This window comes from Enhydra lutris, unplaced genomic scaffold (assembly GCF_002288905.1).
Source record: "Enhydra lutris kenyoni isolate GAN:26980312 unplaced genomic scaffold, ASM228890v2 scaffoldscaffold45, whole genome shotgun sequence".
NCBI lineage: Eukaryota > Metazoa > Chordata > Mammalia > Carnivora > Mustelidae > Enhydra > Enhydra lutris.
Genome location: NW_019154129.1, coordinates 11,945,235 through 11,968,620, shown reverse-complemented (window position 1 = coordinate 11,968,620; position 23,386 = coordinate 11,945,235). Strand labels below are relative to the sequence as shown.

The window sequence follows — 23,386 nt, the reverse complement described above, 5'->3', positions numbered from 1 at the left end:
GACAGGCTAGTTCCAAGGCTACAAGCCTCTCCTCCTCTCCTGGCTTGGTTTCTAGAGTAACCAAGTTGCTCACTCAGGCATAATCAATCAGCCTGAGTCTTGGGCTCCAACTGCCAAGGATGCTGGAGGGCCAGCATGAACGAGGCCGCTACCTGGGCCAGCTCGGTGACTGTGTCAGCATCCACTGTTGACATGTCCACGTAGCACTTCCCGGGGCGGATCCCCTGCAGCACACCACTGGGGCCCAGCACCAGCTGTGGGGACACAAAGGAAAAGCAATAGCCCAGGCTCCCAGCCAGACGCCCAGGAGCCCCTCAGACCTAAAGTCAGAATCTTGTTACTTTTTTGGCTCACTTCCTAATTAGGAGGTATTAAGGCTGCAAGGGGGTAGCAAGTAAATAAGCCTGAGGGAGAAAAATACCTCTACTTTATTCCCGTTTATCTTCAAAACAATACACGCATGTTCCTTCTCACTAAAAATCTCCCATTTAAATAATAACCTCAGTATTTTTTTGGGCTTCTTTGGATTTACTTGGATTAAACTAGTTACCAATTTAACAAGATGATTACTGTACTTGAACTTATAAAACATGCAGATACAGTCACAGCTAAACATAGGATCTTGCCAGGTACACAAAATAAGACTACATGAGGACAGCCGGCATAGATCACAGAGACCCTAGTTATTTTCTTTCTTTGTTCTGAATTAAAGGATGTCTGTATTGAATTTATGCAGGTAACTTTCACGATGGGGGATGGCCCCAGATGGGAAATACAACCCTCCCACATGCTACAGACACTCACTCATGGGCAGGGGAGAAGGCAGGGAGGCCAGCCAGCTTTCCTGGCCACCACCTGAGACACTGAGGGGAGGGAGGGGATCCTTACGTCCTTGGCTGCCTTTGGATCGGACACGCAGGCAAAGGTGATGTCACAAGTTGAAACGACTTCAGCGGGGGTTCTTCCTAGGCGGGCCCCCTCCTGGATGAACAAATCACACTGCAAAAGTCACAGATCCTAATGTGAGCTGCAGGCAGTGCACAACAAACACACCAGCTAGGCCAGAGACACGCTGCGCAGTCCTCCGAGCTGGCCTCCCAAGGCAGAAGGCTGAGGCTAGGAGCCAGGGACACCAGAGGCGGTGGTCTGCCTTTCTAAGAGAAGTGGATGGGGCTCCTTAAGGACTGTCTTGTGTTTGCATACCTGGTGCTTAGAATGATGTTCTACTTCACAGTAAGCATAAAACAAGTGTCTGCTGAAGGTTTCCTGTTTGAAGAACAGGATGCAAACACCACCTGTTTGCAGCCCTCTGTGGCTATCTTGGCTGTGGCAAAACGTGCGCAGTGTCCCAGGCTATCCACATTGTGCTGGGGAAGCAGGGCTGGGGCTGGGAAGCTGCTGCTCTTACCAAGATGTTTCTGGGAGTCTAAAAGCATGAACTTTTCTTCCTTGAGAATTAAAATTACCCAGAATATCTCATAGCAAAACATCATTAATATTTCAGTGTTATTTCCTTTTCTAAGGCATTTAAAAAGGTAATTAGAATAAAGTGAACCTACTATTTTGTATCCAACTCTCAATACTGTGTGTGCTATGTATTTATACATACTGTAGTCTTTTATAATAGATGGCTGCAGAATATTCCACTGAGATAGACCTGAGTGTACCTAATAGCTCTCCTGCAGTTAGTTATGTAGCCTGCTTTTAATTATAAATGACCCCAACAAATATCTTCACGTACAATACCTTTCCTGTATGTTTTGAATTTAGGTTTCGGAAAGCAGAATAGAACAGGCTCCAAACAGCTTTAAAGTTCTTAATAAATGTAGACAAATGGCTTTCCGTTGGAGCTGTGAATTTATAAAGATCATCAGCAAGGTCTCAAACCACTATCAGTACAAACTTTAGAAACAACAAACAAGGGGTGCTTGGGTGATTCAGTCATTAAGCATCTGCCTTCAGCTCAGGTCATGATGTTGGGGTTCTGGGATCGGGTCCTGCACTGGGCTCCCCACTTGCGGGAAGCCTGCTTCTCCCTCTCCCACTCCCCTTGCTCGTGTTCCCTCTTTTGGTGTGTCTCTGCCAAATAAATAAATAAAATCTTTTTAAAAAATTAAAAAAAAATAAAAACAACAAACAAGCATCCACAAATACACAAAAATTTTGTCCTACTTGATGATTTAACCAGCCCACAACAGCAACTTTTTGATATATTTTGATCACTATTCATTACTGAACCTTCTAAATTTAATACCTTTGTTTGCTGTTTCTTTTGTGAGGTAGTTTTTATTTTGAAGTTATCAATATATTTAATAAAATCAATATATTACCTTTTCTCTATCATCTTTGCTATAAGCACTTTGAGTTGTCCCTCTCAATCTACGTGGAATTTACTTTAGTAGTGGGTATGAAGTGAGATCATTACTTCCTCAACTTTCTAACCGGTTGTTCTGAATAGAGCTTACTGACTGGCCTTTCTTCTATCTCACTGATCGCAGTGAGCTGCCTCTATCAGACAAAGTCCTAGCTGTCCGGTCTAGCTGACGGGTGTGTGTCTTTATTACGCTACGCATGCATCTTAGCCTTTACTATACAGCTTTACATTTTAAACTTTGCTTAGGAGAAATCGCATTACTCTTTTCTGAAAAAGTGAAAATATGTTTCCCATTTACTATGCCAGGGAACAATTTTTAATCAAGATCCTTTAAAAGAAAAATTACACAGGGATTGTCGAAGATTTACATGGCTTTTTTTTTTTCCCTTCAGAGAGAGAGTGCGAGAGTGAATGTGAGTGGCGGGGGTCTGCAGAGGGAGAGGGGGAGAGAGAATCTTGAGCAAACTCCATGCCAAGTGGAGAGCCTGACGTGGGGCTCGATCTCATGACCCTGAGTTCATGACCTGAGCCAAAATGCAGACTCCATGCTGAGCATGGAGCTCAACGTGGGGGTCAATCCCAGGACCCTGAGATTATGACCTGAGCTGAAACCAAGAGTCAGATGCTTAACCGAATGCCCACCCAGGCACCCCTAATCTTTTGCAGCCATCATTTTACAGATGAGGACTGAGGCTTAGGAAGATAACCAATCTTGCTGGGGAGGGTGAGCGAGACAGCTGTGACTTGGATTTAGGTCTGATTCCAAACCAAGGTTCGTAACTGCTTTGCTCTCCTGCTTTCCCATAAATTAATTCAGACAGAACGGCCATGTTTATATAATATTTAGGTTTTTCAATCCAGATACAGGGTGACCTGAGGCACCTCTATCAAAAGTGAATGTACTTACAAGGGAAACCCTCTGACTTCTGCCTTAGGTACCCAATGCCCAGCAGGGGAAGCCCAAACCTTTTAGCACAGCTTTCAGTGCCTTTTCCCCAACCCTCTTGACTCTCCAACCAGTTCCCTGTTATTTTTGAAAAGGCCTTTGTTTGATTAGAGTGAATTATTATTATTTTTTTTTACCTTGCCAAGACATTTCTCTTCATTCAAACCCATCAGCTCTGACACCTCCTTCAGCAACCAACCTTTCAGCTGCATCTAGCTCCACGAGGGCGCTTGCTCAGTCACTATGTAAACACATACTCAGCCACACCTGCCCCCCAACAGGCTGGTCCTTCCTCGCTCTCTCTTCGTGTGCTCCTGGTCACTACAGGGCTTTAGTTTCTCGGTACTCCGACTACCGTTCTTCACCTTTTCTCGGATAGGAACGTGATGGGAGGAGCCATGGCCCCTCTCCCTTACAAAAGGTGCACATTTGCACTTGGAATTCCATTTCAGGGAATGCACAGACCCTTGAAGTGGTGGACCACCACTTTAGGTTAAGAACTTCTAAACCTGTCCTGTCCACTTTGGTGGGCACTTGCCATGGAGGGCTATTTACGTTTAAGTGAAATAAATTAAAAATTCAATTCTTCCACCATACTAGCCATGTTTCAAGTGCTGATGAGCCACAGTGGCTAGTGGCTATCATGCTGTACAGTACAGGCATGGACGTTTCCAGCACTGCAGAATGTTCGACTGTACGGTGCTGTTAATACAATCCCAGTAAGAGAACACAGTGCAGCCATTAAAAAGGAAGAAGCAGATCTATCTCTATGCACTCACTATCAGTGAGCTACCAATACACACACGCGTGTATATTTTCATGTGCAAAAAAGGATACAAACATCTGACCTGAGCTACCTCAGGTAATGGCAGGAAAGGGAGAATTTTCACTTCATTTTATATCCGAGGGTTTTTAAATGTTTACTTTTTATAATAACATCCAAAGCTTAAAGATTCCTTTTTTTTTTTTTTAAAGATTTTATTTATTCATTTGAGAGAGAGAGCATAAGCAGGGGAGAGAGGCAGAGGGGAAAGCAGACTCTGGTGAGCAGGGAGCCCAAGGTGGGGCTCAATCCCAGGATCCTGGGATCATGACCTGAGCTGCAGGCAGACACTTAACCATCTGAGCCACCCAGGGGCCCCAAAGCTTAAAGATTCTTAACTATAGAGAACAAACAAAGAGCTGATGGAAGGCAGTGGGTAGGGGATGGGCTAAATGGGTGATGGGTTATCAAGGAGGACACCTGTGAGGACATATACACAGTATGTAACACTGGATGATGTTCCAAGTGACGAATCACTAAATTCTATGCCTGAAACCAATTTCTACCACGCATGTTAATCAACAAGAATTTATTTTATTTTAAGATTTTATTTATTTATTTGACAGACATCACAAGTAGGCAGAGAGGCAGGCAGAGAGAGAGGGGGAAGCAGGCTCCCTGCTGAGCCGAGAGCCCAATGTGGAGCTCAATCCCAGGACCCTGAGATCATGACCTGAACCGGAGGCAGAGGCTTAACCCACTGAGCCACCCAGGAGCCCCAACTAGCAATAATTTAAATAAAAATTTGAAACTAAAAACAAAAAAACAAAAACAACAAAACACAAAAAAAACAAACCTCTTAAGCTCATATACCTACAGCTTTATCTGCCTGAACTAAGAGCTTGGTTTCTCCCACTCCACCTGTGCAGAACGCTGAGCGGAGACAACAGGAAGATCCCTATCCTTAAGCCACTCCAACTCCAAGGGTCAAGGTGTTATCCTACCCCGCCTGACAAGCACCCCCATGAATACTTACTTTTTCTGCAGTCCGGTTCCAGACAGTCACTGTGTGACCCATCTTTAGCAAGTTGGAGACGATGCCACTTCCCATGAGGCCAAGGCCCAAAAATCCTATCCTGAAAGAGAGAGACACGGACGGGCTCAGGGTGGGGCCTCACGCACCAGAAAGCTCACTCAGCGGCCCACAGCGCCTCTGCAGAGCCAGCAGCAATGTGTGCACGTTGGGTCTTTTCTCCTCATGCCGTTGTTTCAGAGTGTCCCTCAATCTAGACGGGCTTCTCTAAATCCTTGCCTGCCACAGAAAGAAGTGTGCCTCATATGGTTTAGGGCAAGTCTTCCAACTTGTTCCCTTACTGCTCTGCTAGAGCGTCTGAGCCCATGATTCCCGCACAGCGAGAAAGCAGGCATTTGCCTTCAACTCTTGCAGCGGCTTCCTGGTCAGCCGCCCTGAACGCCAGGCTTTCGGATGTCATTTTAAAGCACATCAGAATCTGTGACAAGGAACTGAAGCAACGTGATCAGAGCCAGCCAACTTCTCAACTGCAGGGATCGGGATCGCAGTCTTCACCTCCCTCCCCAGCTCGACACCCGACACTACCTTTGTGGTGTTCCTGCTGTTAGCAGAGACGGGCACTGACCCTTTTCAAAGCCTGGAGCCAATCTTCTCCAGAACGTGCATTCTCCCTATGCCTGCCTTCTCCCGAACCTGTCTGGGACTGCTCTGCGCTGGCCCGTCCGCGGCTCCCCACCCGGCCCCTCTAATGCAGCCCATGCTCGTCCTGGGGGACTGAGCGCAGGCGGACGGCAAGTTCTGCTTAAACTTCGCTTCCTGCAGCCTGCTTCCTCCCGCAACGCTGAGTACTTAGGGGCTGTTAGCTACCACTGCTATTTCTATGCGCGCTTACGGATTTTATGTTGCCCAGAGGTCTCTTTCTCGCTCCTGCGCTTCACTCCTTGCATGGGATAGAGCTAACCAATGCCTCTTCCTTCATTCCTTATTACGTGGTGCTGTGGTTTCAGTTGGGTTTCTCTCAGCTCCAGACCCTCTCTGCAGCCTGTCCGCCTTCTCCTGAGTTGCCCTTTTAGTATTCTTGGTCTCCGGGGCTCACGTTCGCCGCTACCCCTGCAAACTGGCTCTTGTACTGAAACGGTCTCCCCCCATCCCCGGTGGAATATGAACTCCCACGTGCTCTCTGTCCTAGCCTGACTCCAAGGATGGAGAGAGCCCACCACCTTCCTCACCACATGGCACCCTTGCCCACTGAGTCTGCAGCCAAGGCTCAAGTCCCGGAGATCTTCTGTCGCGCACATTTGTCTGGGTAGGGGAAGCTTGCCCTATGACTCGACGTCATGGCAGACTAATTCTCTTTTCCTGGTGTTCCAGTACGCCTAGTACACCACACAGTTGCTTCGCTTTTTAGTAAGCTTCACATTCACGTCCAAAAATGGTTTGACTAATGGGGCAACAAAGGTCTTAGGTGAAAGCACTGGACTCTGGCCTCAGCCTCACTTTTTTTTTTTTTCTTTTTAAGACTATACAGTCCTCCTTAAGTCAGTAGGTGACATCCATCTCCCCTTTCATTAGCATAGAGCATGCCTTTGCTTTTTCCACTCTACCCAGGGCTGTTCACCCAAAATAACCGGTAGAATCAGGGATTTCATCAGCACAAAAAATTACGAATAAAGTAAAAGGTGTACTGTTTTCACTCTGAGAAAGAACTGTACAGGAGATACGCATGGAGAATTCAGACCTGGCACTCAGGAGGGTGCCCCATCTTAGCACTTTTATACACACGACTGCAAATACCGCCAGAGGAAAGGCAGGGACGTGCGGACCACAGTCCAGGCTCACCCCAGAGAGCTGCTGGCAGGTATGCGGAAGGACCCAGTGGCAACAGCAGGGAGAGCTGGGGAAGGCGAGATGATGGTGATTCACCTCTCACCAGCCACCCGCCCCCACCACAGCCAGTTTCAGGGTCTTCATCACTGTTCTACTAAGCCAGTGGTTCTCAAAATGTGGTCTTTTGACTGGCAGCAGCAGCACACCCTGGAAGGTGTCCAAGATACCAACCCTCCGCATCTACCCTAGAACTACTGACTGAGAAACCCTGGGGGTGGGGTGGGATAGGGCCAAGCAGTGGATGCTTGACATGTGGCCTTCCAGCTGATTCTGAGTTAGGGGAAAGTCTGAGAACCACCAAACTGAGTGTTCCTCCAGCTCCAAGACTCACCAGTGTGCTATGAAGGCAACCCCACCATGTACTTATAGGACCTTGGTCGCCTGCAGGTCAAATTACTCCCAGGCAACTCATTAAAAATTACGCCTTTCCCTCTCTCTCTCCATTCAATCCCAGCAATGGCTGGGATACAACCCTTAAGGAAGCCCCTTGGGGTTATCCCCTATTCCCTAATAGAACTAGAACCACAAGAAGCCTTTTCATCAAAGGTCCTACTTTTTGTCTGTGGGTGTGATGCTGCCATTCACGGCCGTGCTGTCTGCTGCCTGGATGGAGGTGGACCCAGTTTCCTAGGGAAAGGAAGCACAACTCATCAGGTCAGTCTGCCCACGGCAAAGGCCCCAGTGGAAGAGAAAAATAGGGAGGCGTGGAACCTACGTACCTCTTCACATATTTTCAACTTCTTTGTGATTGCCTGGTAACAGACAGCTGGCTAATAAAGGAGGAAAAAAGACCATGTATTAAACTGAACACTTAACTGGTCTTCATTATAATTTCCCTAAGAGATTAGGCCTAAAGTGTGGTGTTAACACTGAAAACCTATTTGCTGTTCAACTTTACTGAACTCCAAAGGACACATCAGAAATGGAATACACACTATCTCACTCAAATATCTAGGCAACTCTGCAAGTTTCTTTTGCCGATGATGACATTAAGGATCAGAAAGTCATACACTCAAAATTACAAAGGTAGTCAGTGCAACTGGGCTCGCAACCCAGATCTGTCCAACTCCAAAGCCATAGCCTATCAGGTCCTATATCAAGGTTCAGCCTAACTCACGGCCTTGCAGATACTGAGAAGCCTTGCCTCCACAAGCTGACGGTTCAGAGAGGCTGCCTGCACAGCAAGCCCGAGACTGCATCCACCAAACAGCACGGGCTACCTCATGAGTGCTGAAGCTCACAGGGTCTGGCTTCTGCCCCAGACTCCAAAGGCAACCACAAATGTCTCAATCACACAGCTGCTGAGTCTTTTTTTCTTTTATTTTTTTAAGATTTTATTTTTTTTGACAGAGAGAGACACAGCGAGAGAGGAAACACAAGCAAGGGGAGTGCGAGAGGGAGAAGCAGGCTCCCCGAGGAGCAGGAGCCCCATGTAGGACTCTATCCCAGGACCCTGGGATCATGACCCAAGCCAAAGGCAGACGCACCCACAGCTGCTGAGTCTTAAATGCTTCTTTGGGGGGGGGGGTTACTTTAAAACGTAACAACACCTGATTCACAAGTGGGCCTCCATGTGACTTCTTATTTTGCTGCTCCGCGCAGCGGTAGAAGCAGAGCCTCACTTTACAGACCAGTGGGGTGAGGTCCATGGAGCCACCTTCTCCCCTCAGGCCAGCCCCTGACCAAGGATCAAGAATGTCAAAGACCAACTCACCTTCTCAGTTTGGCTGAGCAGGAAATGATGGAAATGAGGGTCTGCATCTTTCACAGGCTGAAACCAGAAAATGATTGAATAAAACAACTTAACTTCCACCAGAGGTCACCTTGCCTGCTGCCTGGTAACTGACTCTCCTCTGGCTAAACACCCCTGGCAGCCAGTCTTGACTCTGCCTGGAAGCGCTTTCCCGTTGTTGGTCTAAGCCTTTTATGATTGATCCCTGCTCTACCTACAGGGAAACTGGCTACAAGTGGAAGAGAAGACAGAATTCTGTCAGGTTGGCCTAAAAATTATTCCAGTAACAGTGTAGGAAAATAGTTAAGAGGAATACCGGTATTTTTTTAAAGATTTTATTCATTTATTTGAGAGAGAGTGAGTGAGAGAGAGCATGAGAGGGAGAAGGTCAGAGGGAGAAGCAGACTCCCCATGGAGCTGGAAGCCTGATGTGGGACTCGATACCGGGACTCCAGATCATGACCTGAGCGGAAGGCAGATGCTTAACCAACTGAGCCACCCAGGGGTCCTGAATATTGGTGTTTTTAAAATGCAGCATTTACCAGTCCTGGATAATTGAGCAGGGGAGGCCAAATCAATTCTCATGACTCCTGATCTTAGGGTTTTACCTACTGTATCTGGTGTCAGACCCTTGAATGTCTCGTCTCATGGAGGACGAATATAAACAGAAATGGAGGACAATGAAGGCTTTCACAGTTAGGCTTAACAGGGGACTGGGGCATCCACTACAAGGGGCTACTGAACAGCAGAGTTGTATATGTGAATAGTGAAAGGTGTGTATAAAGCATTAAGTGAAAAAAATGTGTGGGCCAATCCCACATTTGTGAAAACCAACCCTATTCCCAAGAGTAGAAACCCCATGTGGGTATATAATCCTATAAATGATGGGTGAGTGGGGCGTCTACCAAAAGGTCTAGAAGAAGTTACATTGAACTTGAGCACCCCTGAGGGTGGAGACGTGCAATTTTCCCCCTCGTACACCTCAGTACTGTTTTGCAATTTAAAAAATGGGGAAAGGAAAAGCGCCTCACACAGGCCAGGAAACCAGCTTGGAGGCTGGGCTTATCCTGGCCTGCGGGAGAGCTTGTTACCTCGCTCACAGTCGGCTGCCATTTAAACGCGGCCATCGGTCCAGCCATCACCCCCTTCACGGTACTAGACTCAGGGATGGTGAGATCCTACAGAAGGAAAGGCAGATGGTCAAGACACTGAGGCCACCTCAGTAGGAGAGGTCTTCCTGCGCCAAATCGGGGAGCACCTCTTTACTGCTCCGCTTCCTTCAGTCACATTCCACATTAAAAGAACCCCAACTCCAGTCTCAGTCCCCAGGCATGGTTCTGACTGCCCATCGGGGGGAAACCAGGCAAGTTTTCATTAACAGGGAACAAGGGTTTCTTCTCTGTTCTTGAAATAACAAATTGTCTTCTTGTGCCCAAGTTTCACAAGGACAGGTATCTCTGGAAAGCCCAACTGTGGTGTGCAGTGTTGTCAGCAAATCACAGTGAAGTGTCCTTATGGCCAATAACGAACATTAAGAGAACAGTACCCTCTTCAGAGAAGACCTCAAAAAACACTAAGAAAGCCACATGGTGCCAATGAAGAAATGTGCCCAGTGTTTTAGCTACTAAGTGACAAAGCTAGACTTCCAACTCAGAGCAGCTGGGAACCAAGAGCCCCACTTGCTCTCCAGGCTGATGCCAGGGCAGGACCCAGTAGAACGGGGCGCACCTCCTCACCAAGGGCCTGGCCCATACCCATCCTGAACAGCGAGCTGCTTCAGCCTTACACCTGCTGTGCTCTTGTCCCCTCCACCAAGTTTACCTCACACCCCCTTTCCGCAAGTGGGATCTTCCAGCCACAGTGTCCCTTCTGACATTTCTACTTGGTATCTCATGGGAATCTTGACATGCCCCACTCTGAACCCTGGATTTCCCTGCCCAAATGGCTTCTTCCATTGTCTTCGCAGTCTTAGAAAAGTAGCTGCATTCGACCAGGCTGAGATCTTTGCGGTTCATCTTGATTCCACCCTCCTCTTTCCTGCTGGCAATGATTATGGTTTTACGACTGCTGATCTGGGAACCCCTTTTGCCACCCCACTGCTAACATTCAAGCTAGGCTGCCATCACCTGTCACTTGGGCTGTAGCAAAAGGGATCCCCCCGCTTCTGTTCTGGAACACTGCAGTCTAGACTGTACACAGCAGCTACCACTTCTCTGCCTACAACTGGCTTCCTGTCTCATAGTCAGGCTAAAGGCTAGAATATCATGGCCTATGGGGCACTACAAGTTCTACAACCTTCACTCCATCCTACTCTCCGAATTCATGTCCTATTATATTTTCTTCCCCCTCACCACTCTCCAACTCACTAGCACTAACCCTTGGCCCTCCAGCCATTCCCCAAACACACCAGGCATACGCCTGCCTCAGTGCCTTCGCACTACTGGGAACGCTCTTCCAACAGTGATCTACTTGGCTCACATGCTCACTTGAGGTCTCCACAAATATGTCACCTTATCGGGGTGCTTTCCCTGACCCCTCTGTATCTTCCCCCATTAGAACATGATACTGATGTTATTATCAGTGAGTTCTATGAAAGCAAGACCTTTGCCAATTTTGTTCACTCTGTATCCCATGGTGGGAGCCATGCCTGGCACTGACGAGATGTTTCATTATTTACTGAAGAAGTGAACATGGGAGGGGCCTTGTCAAAGTATCATGCGGCTGAATCACTAGACATCTGGCTTCTGGTGGAGTGGCTCCATCCACAGGTGCTGAATAAAGATCTCTGGGGGAAAAGGGGGCCTAATGCAGTACTGCCCCAAAGAACGTCCTGCCACGATGGACATATTCTGTATCTGTCCCCTGTGGCTAGGGGCAGCACAGCTCTAGTGACCTGCTTCAGGTCTCAGGACAGAAGGAGAGTGGGGTGGAGAGCACTGGCTTTCCATCTGGCAGCAGCAGAAGGCTTCAGCTCCCAAACCATCAGCCTCTGCAGCACTCCGGGACCTGGGGAGAGACAGAGCCCTGGCGGCTGCGGGCTGCCAGGGTGCGGCGTGCCGACTAGAGCTGCAGTTCTTCTTTCCTGCGCAGGACTTGGAGACGAGAGCCCCTGAGAGAGGATGAAAGCACACCTCTCACACTGGAGTCGCACGAACCCAGCCTTTCCCTGTTTGCATGGAACTGACACTTCTCCGTCAAAAGGTCAGCCTTTCCCACTGATCCTCAAGGGACAGGGGATTACGGCTCCAAATGGCGATCATCTGGGGCTTTGCCCAGGTATCAGCCTAGGCTACTGCTGTTTCAGAAAGAAGCCTGACAGCCAATTGACAATTACCGTAGCAACACACACTCTTTTTAGAGCACAGAGAGCAGAAGATGCACCAAAATTCCAAGCCCAGATTCCCTACATGTCTGAAGGTGCTTAATTAAAACCAACTGTCTGAACCGAAATGGCTGTGCCTGCCCTGCACCACTAGCTACGCTCCTTCCTTTCCAGCTAACAAATCCTTCACTAGAGGCCGGGCCAAGCAAGGAGACTGCACAAAGGGCTGTGCTGAGGGTAAATAGCAAGTAGACGTCTCGGCTGAGGACCTCGCTCCAAGAACAGCAGCAGAAATGTTACTACCCCCTAATTAATAATTCAGACTCAAGGGCAAACTGCTTTTCTCTGGGAGCCCGTGAGAAGAGTCCCTGCAGAGAGTCCAGTGGTGGCCTCGGGTTACACTAAAACCACTACGCTCTCGCTGCACAACGGGCTACCGCCAGACACTGACACATGTAAAGCCATTCATCAGACGCATAGTTCGTGGCTCACTGTTCTTGGTGCTCTGCTCGTTACTCGTTTAATTATCACAACAAACAAGAGAGACAGGTATCACTACTATTTCCAGTGATCAGACGAGGAAACGAAACCAAGGCAAAGGTAGCCGGCCAAGGTCACACAGTTGCACAAAGTTATGGAGTCACAGTTCGGACTCAGACCTCCTCCTCACCTCTCCTGGACACCTCCCTTTTTCCAAAAAGATGTCGTTTCTCTGCTGGGCCAGCACGGAGTTGGTGAGATCCATGGCTTCAGAAGGTAGAAAATAGGAATTTGGAGAACAGTATAAAACCTGACAGCTCAGATGCCTCTGGATCCCCAGGAAATCAGTTCAACTGGACCAAATCTGATCACACCCCCTGAGGAGTTCTTTCTGCACCGCGGCTAGGCGTTTTCTCCATCTTCTCCACCTCTGGCTGCAGTTCCCTGTGCTCAGTGTCAGCCAGGGCTGTCCCGACCGCTAGTCACTCTGTCTACTCTCAGTCTCGGGTCATCTGACAGTGAGAAGGATCTTCTCTAACACAGTGGTCACTCAGTGGCAGCCCACAGGCTCAATCGGGCCCAGAGATGTTCCTTGGACCTAAAAGTACTTTAAAATTTTGAATTAGCATGTAACATTTAAAACTGGAGTGTTTCACATAAAACTCTGTATTTTCAGCTTCTCTTGAGGAAAAACCAGACAACCTGGCACAAGTTGGCTGGAACCCCATGGACAGAGCATGATCTCCCCAGAGCGCCAGCTGCTGTCACCCCTACTGCTCTCAGCGTGGAGGCAGGTGAGGGCTGCGGGCCCCCAGCAAGCCTCTCCGCCTGCTGCAGAGTCCGGTCTTGCTGCTTCCTGTCTGGTCTCGCTGGTGTCTGAATTTGCAGGCCACGATCTGATGCGGTCTAGCGTTTCATCACGGCCTTATCACCCAACTGTTTCTGCCAGCCATCAGGCTCCCGTCCCCTTGATTGTGCTCTAACAATCCTTCCCTGTGTTTTGACAGACTATCCCCTCCATCTCAAATTCTCTTCCTTTGGCTTTTAAGACTTGGCCCGTATCTTTTCAGGAAGGTGAAAGGTACGTTATTTCCCCTTTATTTCACGGTGATGGCTCTTCCAAACCCTTCCAACTCTGATCTATGGGTGTTTCCCCTGCAAAGCAGACTCCCGCCTTTGACTGCTCCCTCCTTACTTTCTCTGAAAGTAGAGGGCCACTGGGCCTCAGATATACTTTGTATGTCTCCAACATACTTTCTACCTATCTGCCTCCCACATCTACATTCCATCCTGACATTAGTTCAAGGCTCCCTAATAGTCTGGCATTAGGCACTGGCATCACCTCAAATTCATCACAGTCAAAATAGTACCAGTCCTTCTGCTCCGTATGCCAACTCTACTCCAGACTCTTGCTCTTAAGAATGGTGTTACCATTTCCCAAACAAAAACCTGAAATCATCTCCCTCCCCCTTTCCCCTGGAACCAGTTGCTAAATCTTATGAACCCTTCCTCTGAAGTGCCTCTCAGGCAGTTCCTTTTAGTATTTGCTATCAGGATAGCTCCTCATGTAAGCGTAACCTAGGTTTAGCTTTCGGACTGGCTCTAGCCTGTCTTCTCTGCCCTCCACCAATGCTAACACACGGCTTCGAGCACACCACCACCCTGCCACCCAGCTTCAACACACTCGTGGCCCCCTATTGACTCTGTGACCGTAAATACTGCTTTAGTAGTAGACCTCGAGGCCCTCTACAACCCAGTGACTACTCACTTTTAGCTCTCTGCTCTCCTCCTCGTCCTCCACCTATAATGAGAACATCCATGCCAACATCAAGCCCCACGCAGGCTGGGCCCTCTGTCTCTGGAATGCTTTCCCCCTCTTTCTTCTTAAGCCCCTTCCAGTGCCAGCCCTCACATGCTGGCTCAGGTGGACTCTTCTCCGGCCATGACCATCTAGCTGAATGCAAGATCCTTTACAGCCTATTTCACGCCTGTGCACCCAGGCTGTGTCCCTCCCCTGGTCTGCAGGATTCTTTAGGGCAGTGCTTAGCACAGGTTTCTATGTCCACTCAGTGAGCTGAGGCACACTGTAGGGCTCAGCTCTTTCATATACAAAAGGAAGTCACTAATCCCAGAAGCTGCAGAGGTAAAACAAACCTTCTCATCCTTTGGGGGCCGACCCCGTTTCCGGGGACTCTGCTCTTGGGCTCTTTTCAGAGGGGACTTGGAGCCTCTCTCTGATGAGCCTGAAGACACCCTCTTCTTTCCTTCTCCCATGTTCTTCTTCACCTTCCCTTCAGACAGGCTAAGCTTCCGCTTCTCATCACCTGAGTTTGGCCTACTTCTCTCCTCACTGGAATTACGCCGATTCTTGTCATCAGCAGAATTGTGGGACGACGTCTGAAAGTTTAATAATAACAATGATAGCCACCACAGCAGCCACTGCTGCCATCACCGCCATTTACACAAGCCACACCCTAGGAGAAGCGTTTTACATGTGCTATCCACACAACAACCCTACGAAATAGGTTCTGCTATCACTCCCACTGATGTTTGGGGAAGCAGATAAAGTCAAATCACTTGCCTATAGTCCCAAAGCTAAGAAGTGGGATTTACACCCAGGCAGTGGATATACCCAAGAAGCTATACTCCTAATCTCTAGGATGTAAAAGGGAGAAATGCCTGTGTGGTACTCAAAAGCTGAGATACTTCTCCTGAGTCCAAGAGACTTGCCTAAGAACAGCAATCCATTTCAGAGAAGTTTGCTGCATTCATGGAGTTTCAAGCTGATAGGCAAAACGCGGATACCCTAGATTGGAAGTAGTATTCTTTCCAATGGCATTTCGTAAGAATAGGGTTTGGGTTTGGGCCGTATTTAATCTGTTAGTTACTACACCAAAATAACCAGTCAGATGTTGGAATAAAGCAAGGATCAGTCTCTCACCTGGTCTTTCCCTTTGGCTCTCCGGAGGAACTCTTCGACAGCATCCACAGCCTGCTGGAATCGTTTCCCCTTGTTAATCTTTATCATTTCCTCCTTGTGTGCATGGTATGGCTTTAGCTGTTCCACTTTGATCCAGGCACTAGCAGAAAACACACATAGAAAGGGTATGATCCACACTGCCCAGGCCCGAAATTATTAAACACCTCATCGCAACAGAATGCAGATGTATGTTTGGTTTCACTGGACTTCGAAACATGCCTGCTGTGTTTTCAAAACATGTTACCAACCTCCCCAAACTCTTGGGGTGTTTTCCTTACACAAGTCCAGCACAATCACCACCACCACCAAAACCAGAATACCCTTCTCAAGCTGCATGCTCTTTCTGTCCACTCCCGTCCACCAGCCTTCCACACTAAACCACACATCACTTGCCACTTGTGCAGGGCAGGGGAAGCCTGGAGATGTTCTTCCATTCTCATCATGGGAGCCCCTCATGGACCCAGGGCATCAGGAAGCATTATCAACCTTATCAATATCAATTGATTGATATCAATTGATTGATATCAACCTTATCAATCAATCACAGCAACATCACTGCCCAGACAATGCCCAAACCTGAATGACAACCTGTCAATCAACTGGGAATCAGGGATGCGCCCATGGCTCAAGAAATGCAGCATCTGAAATCCGCTGCCCTTACAGATATTTGTTCATAAATGATCCTGTCCATGGCTACTAAACCACACAAAACGTGACACGATTTGGAATTAGGGCAGCAGTCGTAACAGGAGGTCTTTAGAAACAAGATTCTGCTTGTGATTAAAAGTAGAACATACCTTATGATGTTTTAAATTTTAATTCCTACACACACACAAGTAGACACGCCATCAGTTGTCACTTTTTTTTTTTTAAGATTTTATTTATTTATTTGACAGAGAGAGATCACAAGTAGGCAGAGAGGCAGGCAGAGAGAGAGGAGGAAGCAGGCTCCCTGCTGAGCAGAGAGCCTGATGCAGGGCTTGATCCCAGGACCCTGAGACCATGACCTGAGCCAAAGGCAGAGGCTTTAACCCAGAGCCACCCAGGCGCCCCAGTTATCACTTCTGAAATATCTGGCTTACCATACTAACCTGAACAAATCTGCCCCTGCTGACTTCCTGTGATTTTCCTAAATGACATTTAGTATCCCAGTACAAAGGAGAGGATTTTATAGGCTTGGTGAGGTAACAGTTAACTTATGTACATTTTTACTACGCAATACTCAGGTTTCAGAGCATAACCTTCTGAAAAAAGGGGTCAGGTTAGGGACCTAACTAACTTAAGGTCCTCTCCTTTAGACAAAGCTGGAGAATATTCACCATTAATAGTAAAAATGTGGGGCGCCTGGGTTACTCAGTCAGTTAAGCGTCCAACTCTTGATCTCAACTCAGGTCTTGATTTCAAGGCGGTGAGTTCAAGCCCCACACACTGGGCTCCACACTGGGCATGGAGCCTATTTAAAAAAAAAAAAAAAAAAAAAGTGCTAATCTTTACATAAAAATAGTGCGACCAAGCCACCAATGGCCACCTATGCTTTGCATGTTATATGAATAATTGTGACGATGGATTTGTACAAACATAATAGCCGTGGGACTATCAGCCTGCAAATGTGACAGAACACCAGGACTAAGCAGGTTCCCTACGGCGAAACAAAACCACAGAGAACAGAACGATGAGATGCGGCCTCACTGCATAAAGCTCCAACCAGGTGAGGTGAGCAGGTACCTTCCAGTAACTAACTCATCTAAAAGCCTGAAACTTGACATGATAGATTCAATTGATCTATTCTACCGGGAGGAAAAATGGAATTCTATCTTGACCTTACCTGGCCTGGCAGGTACACCACTGACTGGGACCATCCTGCTTCTCTTCCCACTTAGTGTTTCTAAGGACAGACCACCAGAGCAGATGCAAAGCCAGACACACCCTGAAAAGCAGGTTAAGCTGTCCTACCAAGACGACAAAAGTACTAGCGATGAAGCTTACAGAGCCACGTGCTCTGGACTTGCCTCTTTGTTCTCTGAGCAGCAGGTTAGAAGCTGGGACCCACACAAGTTTTGGTGTAAGATCAATGGGGGGGGGCGGTTTATAGAGCCACCCGAGATGGGACAATACACTCCAGGCATTCTAATCCCTGCCTCCCTCTCCCCACATGAACCTCTGATTCAGGGGAAGTGGAGAGGTAGGGACATCCATAGAGGAAGCACCAATAATCCATGCGTGTGTTTCCACTGAAGCATTTTAAGTGGATTACTGATTTCTGCCCCAAGAATGGTACAGTCAAAATTCCATTCATCCCCAGACTGGCATTTGAATTCTCAAATGAAATTTTCCTCTCTGACCATTTTTTGAAAAGTGAAGATGGTTTGCTAAAAGAAGGGACAGTGTACATATCAAGAGGATAAATGCAAGAAATATTAATCTGGTTAAGATTGTTGAAGCAATGTGCCCCATCAGAAAAACTGTAAGGAAAAGGCCAGCCCAGCAGGGCTCTAGGAGGATTACCTCTTGAAAGCAAGCCAAATTGAAATAGAGTTTTTTCTCTGAAGTCTGTATTGCAGAACTCTGTCTCCTCAAAGAGTATGCTTTTCAGCCAGAGTTTCAATAATGCACCATTCTCTAGTACACTGATGTCCGTCACCTGGGCCTGGCATGCAACTGGTGCTCAATAAATAATCACTGAGTAAATGATGCCTTCCAGGCAAGTTCAGAGGGCTGGAACGCTGGAATGTTATAAGGCTTTGCTGGCCTTTTCTGTATGTTGCTGTTGTCTGTACATTTCTGTTTCTGTTTTATTATGACCCTGAGATTGAGACCTGAGCCGCGATCAAGAGTTGGGATGCTTAACTGAGCCACCCGGGTGCCCCTGTTTGTTTATTTTTTTTTAGGTGACTTCTGTTTCTTTATGTGATATGAGCTGTGACTTATGATTTCCTTCTTATCATCCTCCTGATGCCTAGATGGTGCTGGACCTTTTCTGCGTAATTTGCTGTGGGGCTGGGAGTCAGAAAAATCAAGCTTAGTCAAGTGGTGTGTAAAGTACGAACCTTTGCTTTTATGCACAAGGAAGTAAATCCCACTGTAGTAGCAATCAGTGAGGTCATCACAAAGAACCCTTAAGGAAGGTCCCTTAAGATGTCTGCTTAAGTGGAAGAAATCAAAATGCAGAACCGTGTGTACAGTATGCTATTACTCGTGTAAAAACAAGGAAAAAGGAGGATGTAACTTCTTGATTTTGCGTAGTGTCTTTGGTGGGACATGCCATAAGAATCCAGTATAACTGGATGCCCAAGGGCTGGTAACTGGGTGGCTGAGGGTCAGGGATGAATGGAAGTTTCACAGTTTATAGCTGGATTTGGGCAGGCAGGCGGGGGGTGGGGGGCATAAACATGTATTATCTTTAAGAAACATCAAATCAACAATAAAGGCCTCTGCTGTAGAACATGGGCTGCTCTGCCCAGGGGGCTGCCCCCAGGACTTCTTCAGGTGGGTAGCTACTGGCTGGTTGCAGTAACTGCGCCTGTAACACAGCCAGGAGCAGCAAACTTACCCTGGTATTCTGATACACCTCCTATAAATTCTTCTCATTTCTACTATAAGCCCTCTCACATTACACGCTCTGCTCAAAATGAATTCAAACACCTCATGTTTTCAAAAACTTCCATAGTTCCGACCTGCTTTTCCCTTAAGTTAAAATCATATCATGTACACATCGTATTAAACATGTGGTCTACAAATTAAACGTGGGTCTACGAATTATCTCCAAAACTCTCAGGTATGTGACTCAGACTTTGCATGACAGAAAGACCTGGGTGGGGGTGGGAGGGAGAACACACACGTGTCAGCATAGTCCAAAGGTGAGAACAAAGATGGGGACAGAAGACATGGGCTGCTTCTCCATCTAGATTTTATGAGTAGTACTAAGCAAATGATTTGTATGCTTGCCCAGCTTCAAAACCACTTAAGGAGACTGAGGATTACTAAGTTGTTACAGGTCCAAGTCTAAGCTATTCAGAAATCAAGACACCCCAAAACTCACAAATCAAAATACAAAACAAAACACAACAAAAAGTCACAAAGAAAATAAGAGTTTGCCAATTAGTTTCAAGCACTGATGATCATACAGACATCAACAAAGACTTGCAGATAAGATAGATTAAGAAGATTCTGTTTTCAAAACTTGAAAACATTCTTGAATGCTGGATAAGGCGCTTCCCAGCTGTGCTGTCTATGCCAATATGGCCAGCCACTTCCTTTGTGCCGGATTCTTTAATGCTGGTGCATGACACCTGTTCCTGGAGTCCACTGTCTCAGCCATGAGAGGAGTCACCTGTAGGACCGATGCTGGTGCTGGGACAGGAGAACCTACTCCGTGCTCTCTAGGACAGGCACCGTCCAGTCCTGGCAGAGGACACTGCTGGCTCAGTACAAACAGCAGCGCACTTGCCATCCATTTGGCTCCATTCTCCAACTATTGCACAGTGTCGCATGTAGGCAAAGCGGGGCCGTCAGCTCCCAGGCGAAAAGAAAGAGGGGTGCTCAGATGACTCCAATCTGCTTGTAATTACAAGCAGTAGGTTCTTCTCCAAGAGTCGTACCTTCTATTTGCCTTGATGGAAAAAGTTTCTTAGATTGGGATCCTGGAAATTCCATCACTGAACTCCACAAATCTCCTGCCTCTCAGTGTACTAATCTGTTAAAAAGTGAGAACCAGAACAAATATGCTATCTATTTCCCTAAAGGACTGTTGTAGGGTCAGGTGTGAAGGCGCTACACAAACTCTCCGGTGGTCATTTGGGATCTATCCTCTTTTGCCAGTAGCCTTCTCTTGAACTGTTTGTTTCTGGGCATTTTTGAACACCCACAGACTATATGAGCTTCCCCCATTCTGCCATTCCATGGCCACTACTGAAAATTTTAAACTCCAGGCTGTTTCTATTCTGATGGGCAAATCCCTGTCCGAGATGGGCTCTCACGTGCCTGAGACTTCATCTGCGGGTGTGGTCACCTGGTAGAGTTGTTGTCAAAGTTATGCTAAAGTTATTTTTCCCTCTGTATCTCTGTGAAATAGAAAACGACCATGAGTAACCCCTCTACTGGCCATCCAGGCTCGGAGAGCTGAATCCAGCCATCTTACTAAGTCCTTCCCCTTCCAGGGGTCGCTGGTTAGGAAGGTCTGGTCCTCTCTCTTCCTAATAGGACATCAACGCAATTTGTCAGAAGTTTTGACAGAGGAAGGGGGAGAGAAAAACTAGTTTTCTAGAAGATTGAAATATTTATCTTTTTTTAAAAAACAAGATTTTATTTACTTACTAGAGACAGACACACACACACACACACACACACACAGTACAAGCCGGGGAAAGCAGGGAGCAGGCTCTGTGCCAAGCAGGGAGCCCGCCATGGAGCTCGAGCCCAGAAACCTGGGGTCATGACCTGGCCTTAACCAACTGAGCCACTAAAATTGTTATCTTAAGGAGCTACTCTTTACACTCTTTAATAAAGATCCTTGCTAATATTAAAAAAATCATATCTATAAATATTTTCCCCCATACAGAGTGTAGAGTTTTGAAAAGATACATGTCTGACTGAATCCTATATTGCTCAGGAATTCAGGAGCAGCCCCATGGGGTCAGGCCCTATCCAGTGCGGGAAGCATCATATTCCTCTCCCTGACATCAAACTTCAAAGGGAGGTAGAGCCCCGTTTCTTCTGGAACCACCTATGGCCCTGCCCTTCACAAAGGAGTTCTCTATCTCTAAAAACCCACTTGTACTTCCCGTCTAAAGCACTTCTCAAATGTCCGTTTCCTACAGTGCTTCTTATGCACGCCCTAAACATAGTCACCACAGCATTTGTTCTGCTCACAGTGCTGCTATCGAAGCGTCTGATGATTTATGAGCAGGTCAATGTTTACCTCCTTGGGGTCATTCATCATTTCATCAATTCTGATTGTGCTCTTTTTCACATTAAAGAATCCTACTCTTTGATCTGACTTGGTTCCCTTTTCTGATATTATCTAGTACCATCAGATCCCTTTGGGAGTATGGACTCAACTGCACATAGCACTCCTGGCAAGGCACAGCACAGTTTTTACATAAAGATGTAACAATTAAAAAAAAAAAAAGGTAGAACAATTTACTGTTTGGTGTTTGAAGCCTTTTCAGTCACAAGAGATGTGGGGGCGCCTGGGTGGCTCAGTCAGTTAAGCCTCTGCCTTTGGCTCACGTCATGATCCCAGCATCCTGGGATTGAGCCCCGAGTCCAGCTTCCCACTCAGTGGGGAGCCTGCTTCTCCCTCTTCTCTCCGCTTGGGCTTTCTGTCCCTATTTCTCTCTCTCTCAGATAAATAAAATCTTTTTTTTTTTTTTTAAGATTTTTATCTATTTGACAGAGAGAGAGAATGATCACAAGTAGGCAGAGAGGCAGGCAGAGAGAGAGGGGGAAGCAGGCTCCCCGCTGAGCAGAGAGCCCGATGCGGGGCTTGATCCCAAGACCCTGAGATCATGACCTGAGCAGAAGGCAGTGGCTTAACCCACTGAGCCACCCAGGTGCCCCTCAAATAAACAAAGTCTTAAAACAAAAACAAAAACAACCCCCACAAACCAGACCTCGCTGAAGTCCTTAGGAACTTCCAACTCTCAAATGTCTTTCTTTTCAAACACAAATCCTTTCTCTACCTCTCAAGTTTCCCTTAAAGCCACTTGCTTCTTACCAACTTACTCTCTCTCGTACTGTATTTATATGTTAACCTGAAGTTTACTGAACCCGTCGTATACCACAACACACTACAAACAAATGGCACTACTTCTGCATAACTACAAGGTAGAGAGCATCGTCCCACATTGTGGGCAAGGACACAAGGGTTAGAAAGGTAAAAATAACTTGCCCAAATTGTAGGGCAGGTGCGATGGCATCTGAATGCACAGGACGCCAGCATCAAATCCAGAGCTCTTTCCTCAAAGTAACCCCCTGGACACTTCACCTTCAGATCATTTAAAGATAGTAAATAATGTCTGCTGATCACTCATCACGAAGGACCCTTCTTCCTTCAGAGACGTGCCTGGAGATCCTCACCCCTTGTTTCCTTTCATTGTCAACTGCCTAGCCACCAAAAAATGTATTGGTCCTGTGACAACTTACTTTTTAATAACTTTTTATGTGGAATTCTACCAAGCGAGCTTAACAAGCTTAAAGATATTATACCTAACAGCTGCCCTAAATCCACCTGCTTATGAATCCCCTCAAAGAACTTTAGTTAGAAGTCACATCAGCACCACCACTTCTAACATCACTAGGTTATTTTTTTCTTTCTTTTTTTTTTTAAAGATTTTATTTATTTATTTGACAGAGAGAGATCACAAGTAGACAGAGAGGCAGGCAGAGAGAGGGAGAGAAGCAGGCTCCCTGCTGAGCAGAGAGCCCGATGTGGGACTCGATCCCAGGACCCTGAGATCATGACCTGAGCTGAAGGAAGCAGATTAAACCACTGAGCCACCCAGGCGCCCCCACTAGGTTATTTCTGAGTTAAGTGCGTCCCTTTCCTTGGCTTCACTCGTGTGCCTCGTGAAGTGCTAAAATGCACTCAACTCCATTTTTCCGTCTCACCTATAGTATTTTTTTTTTTTTAACACACAGGTATCCGTTCTCTCTTCTGACCTGCAGCTTTTTACATTATAAGATCACAATGGCTTTCAGGCTTCCTGTAATCTGACCAAGCCCCCATTTCCCATGAGTTTCCACCTTTGTCTTAGACATGTACATCTCCACTTAGCTAACCAAGCTGGGTCAACCACATTGCCTGTTATTCTTGAGCACAGTTCTTTAACCCGGGGGGCGGGGAGCCTCTTTCTAACCATGCATCCAACT

At 47.0% G+C, this 23,386-nt stretch overlaps 1 protein-coding gene across 4 annotated transcripts in view; it reads right to left on the bottom strand.

Annotated features, from left to right (window-relative positions):
- Positions 1–23,386, bottom strand: part of LOC111156011 (glyoxylate reductase 1 homolog) — a 34,917-nt gene that overhangs the window by 7,391 nt on the left and 4,140 nt on the right. For 2 of the 4 annotated variants that reach the window (XR_002641175.1, XM_022516539.1), the window contains exons 4-13: positions 15,479–15,617; positions 14,692–14,934; positions 14,306–14,338; positions 9,827–9,913; positions 8,718–8,774; positions 7,723–7,773; positions 7,557–7,630; positions 5,120–5,219; positions 889–999; positions 153–254 (exon numbers count right to left, since the gene is read on the bottom strand). Coding sequence is in view for 3 of the 4 variants with exons in the window: in XM_022516539.1 (XP_022372247.1) it covers positions 153–254; positions 889–999; positions 5,120–5,219; positions 7,557–7,630; positions 7,723–7,773; positions 8,718–8,774; positions 9,827–9,913; positions 14,306–14,338; positions 14,692–14,934; positions 15,479–15,617 (997 nt within the window). In the remaining variant the exon portion in view is untranslated. The remainder of the gene's footprint in view (positions 1–152; positions 255–888; positions 1,000–5,119; positions 5,220–7,556; positions 7,631–7,722; positions 7,774–8,717; positions 8,775–9,826; positions 9,914–14,305; positions 14,339–14,691; positions 14,935–15,478; positions 15,618–23,386) is intronic. The other 2 variants (XM_022516540.1, XM_022516541.1) reach the window with 2 other exon arrangements.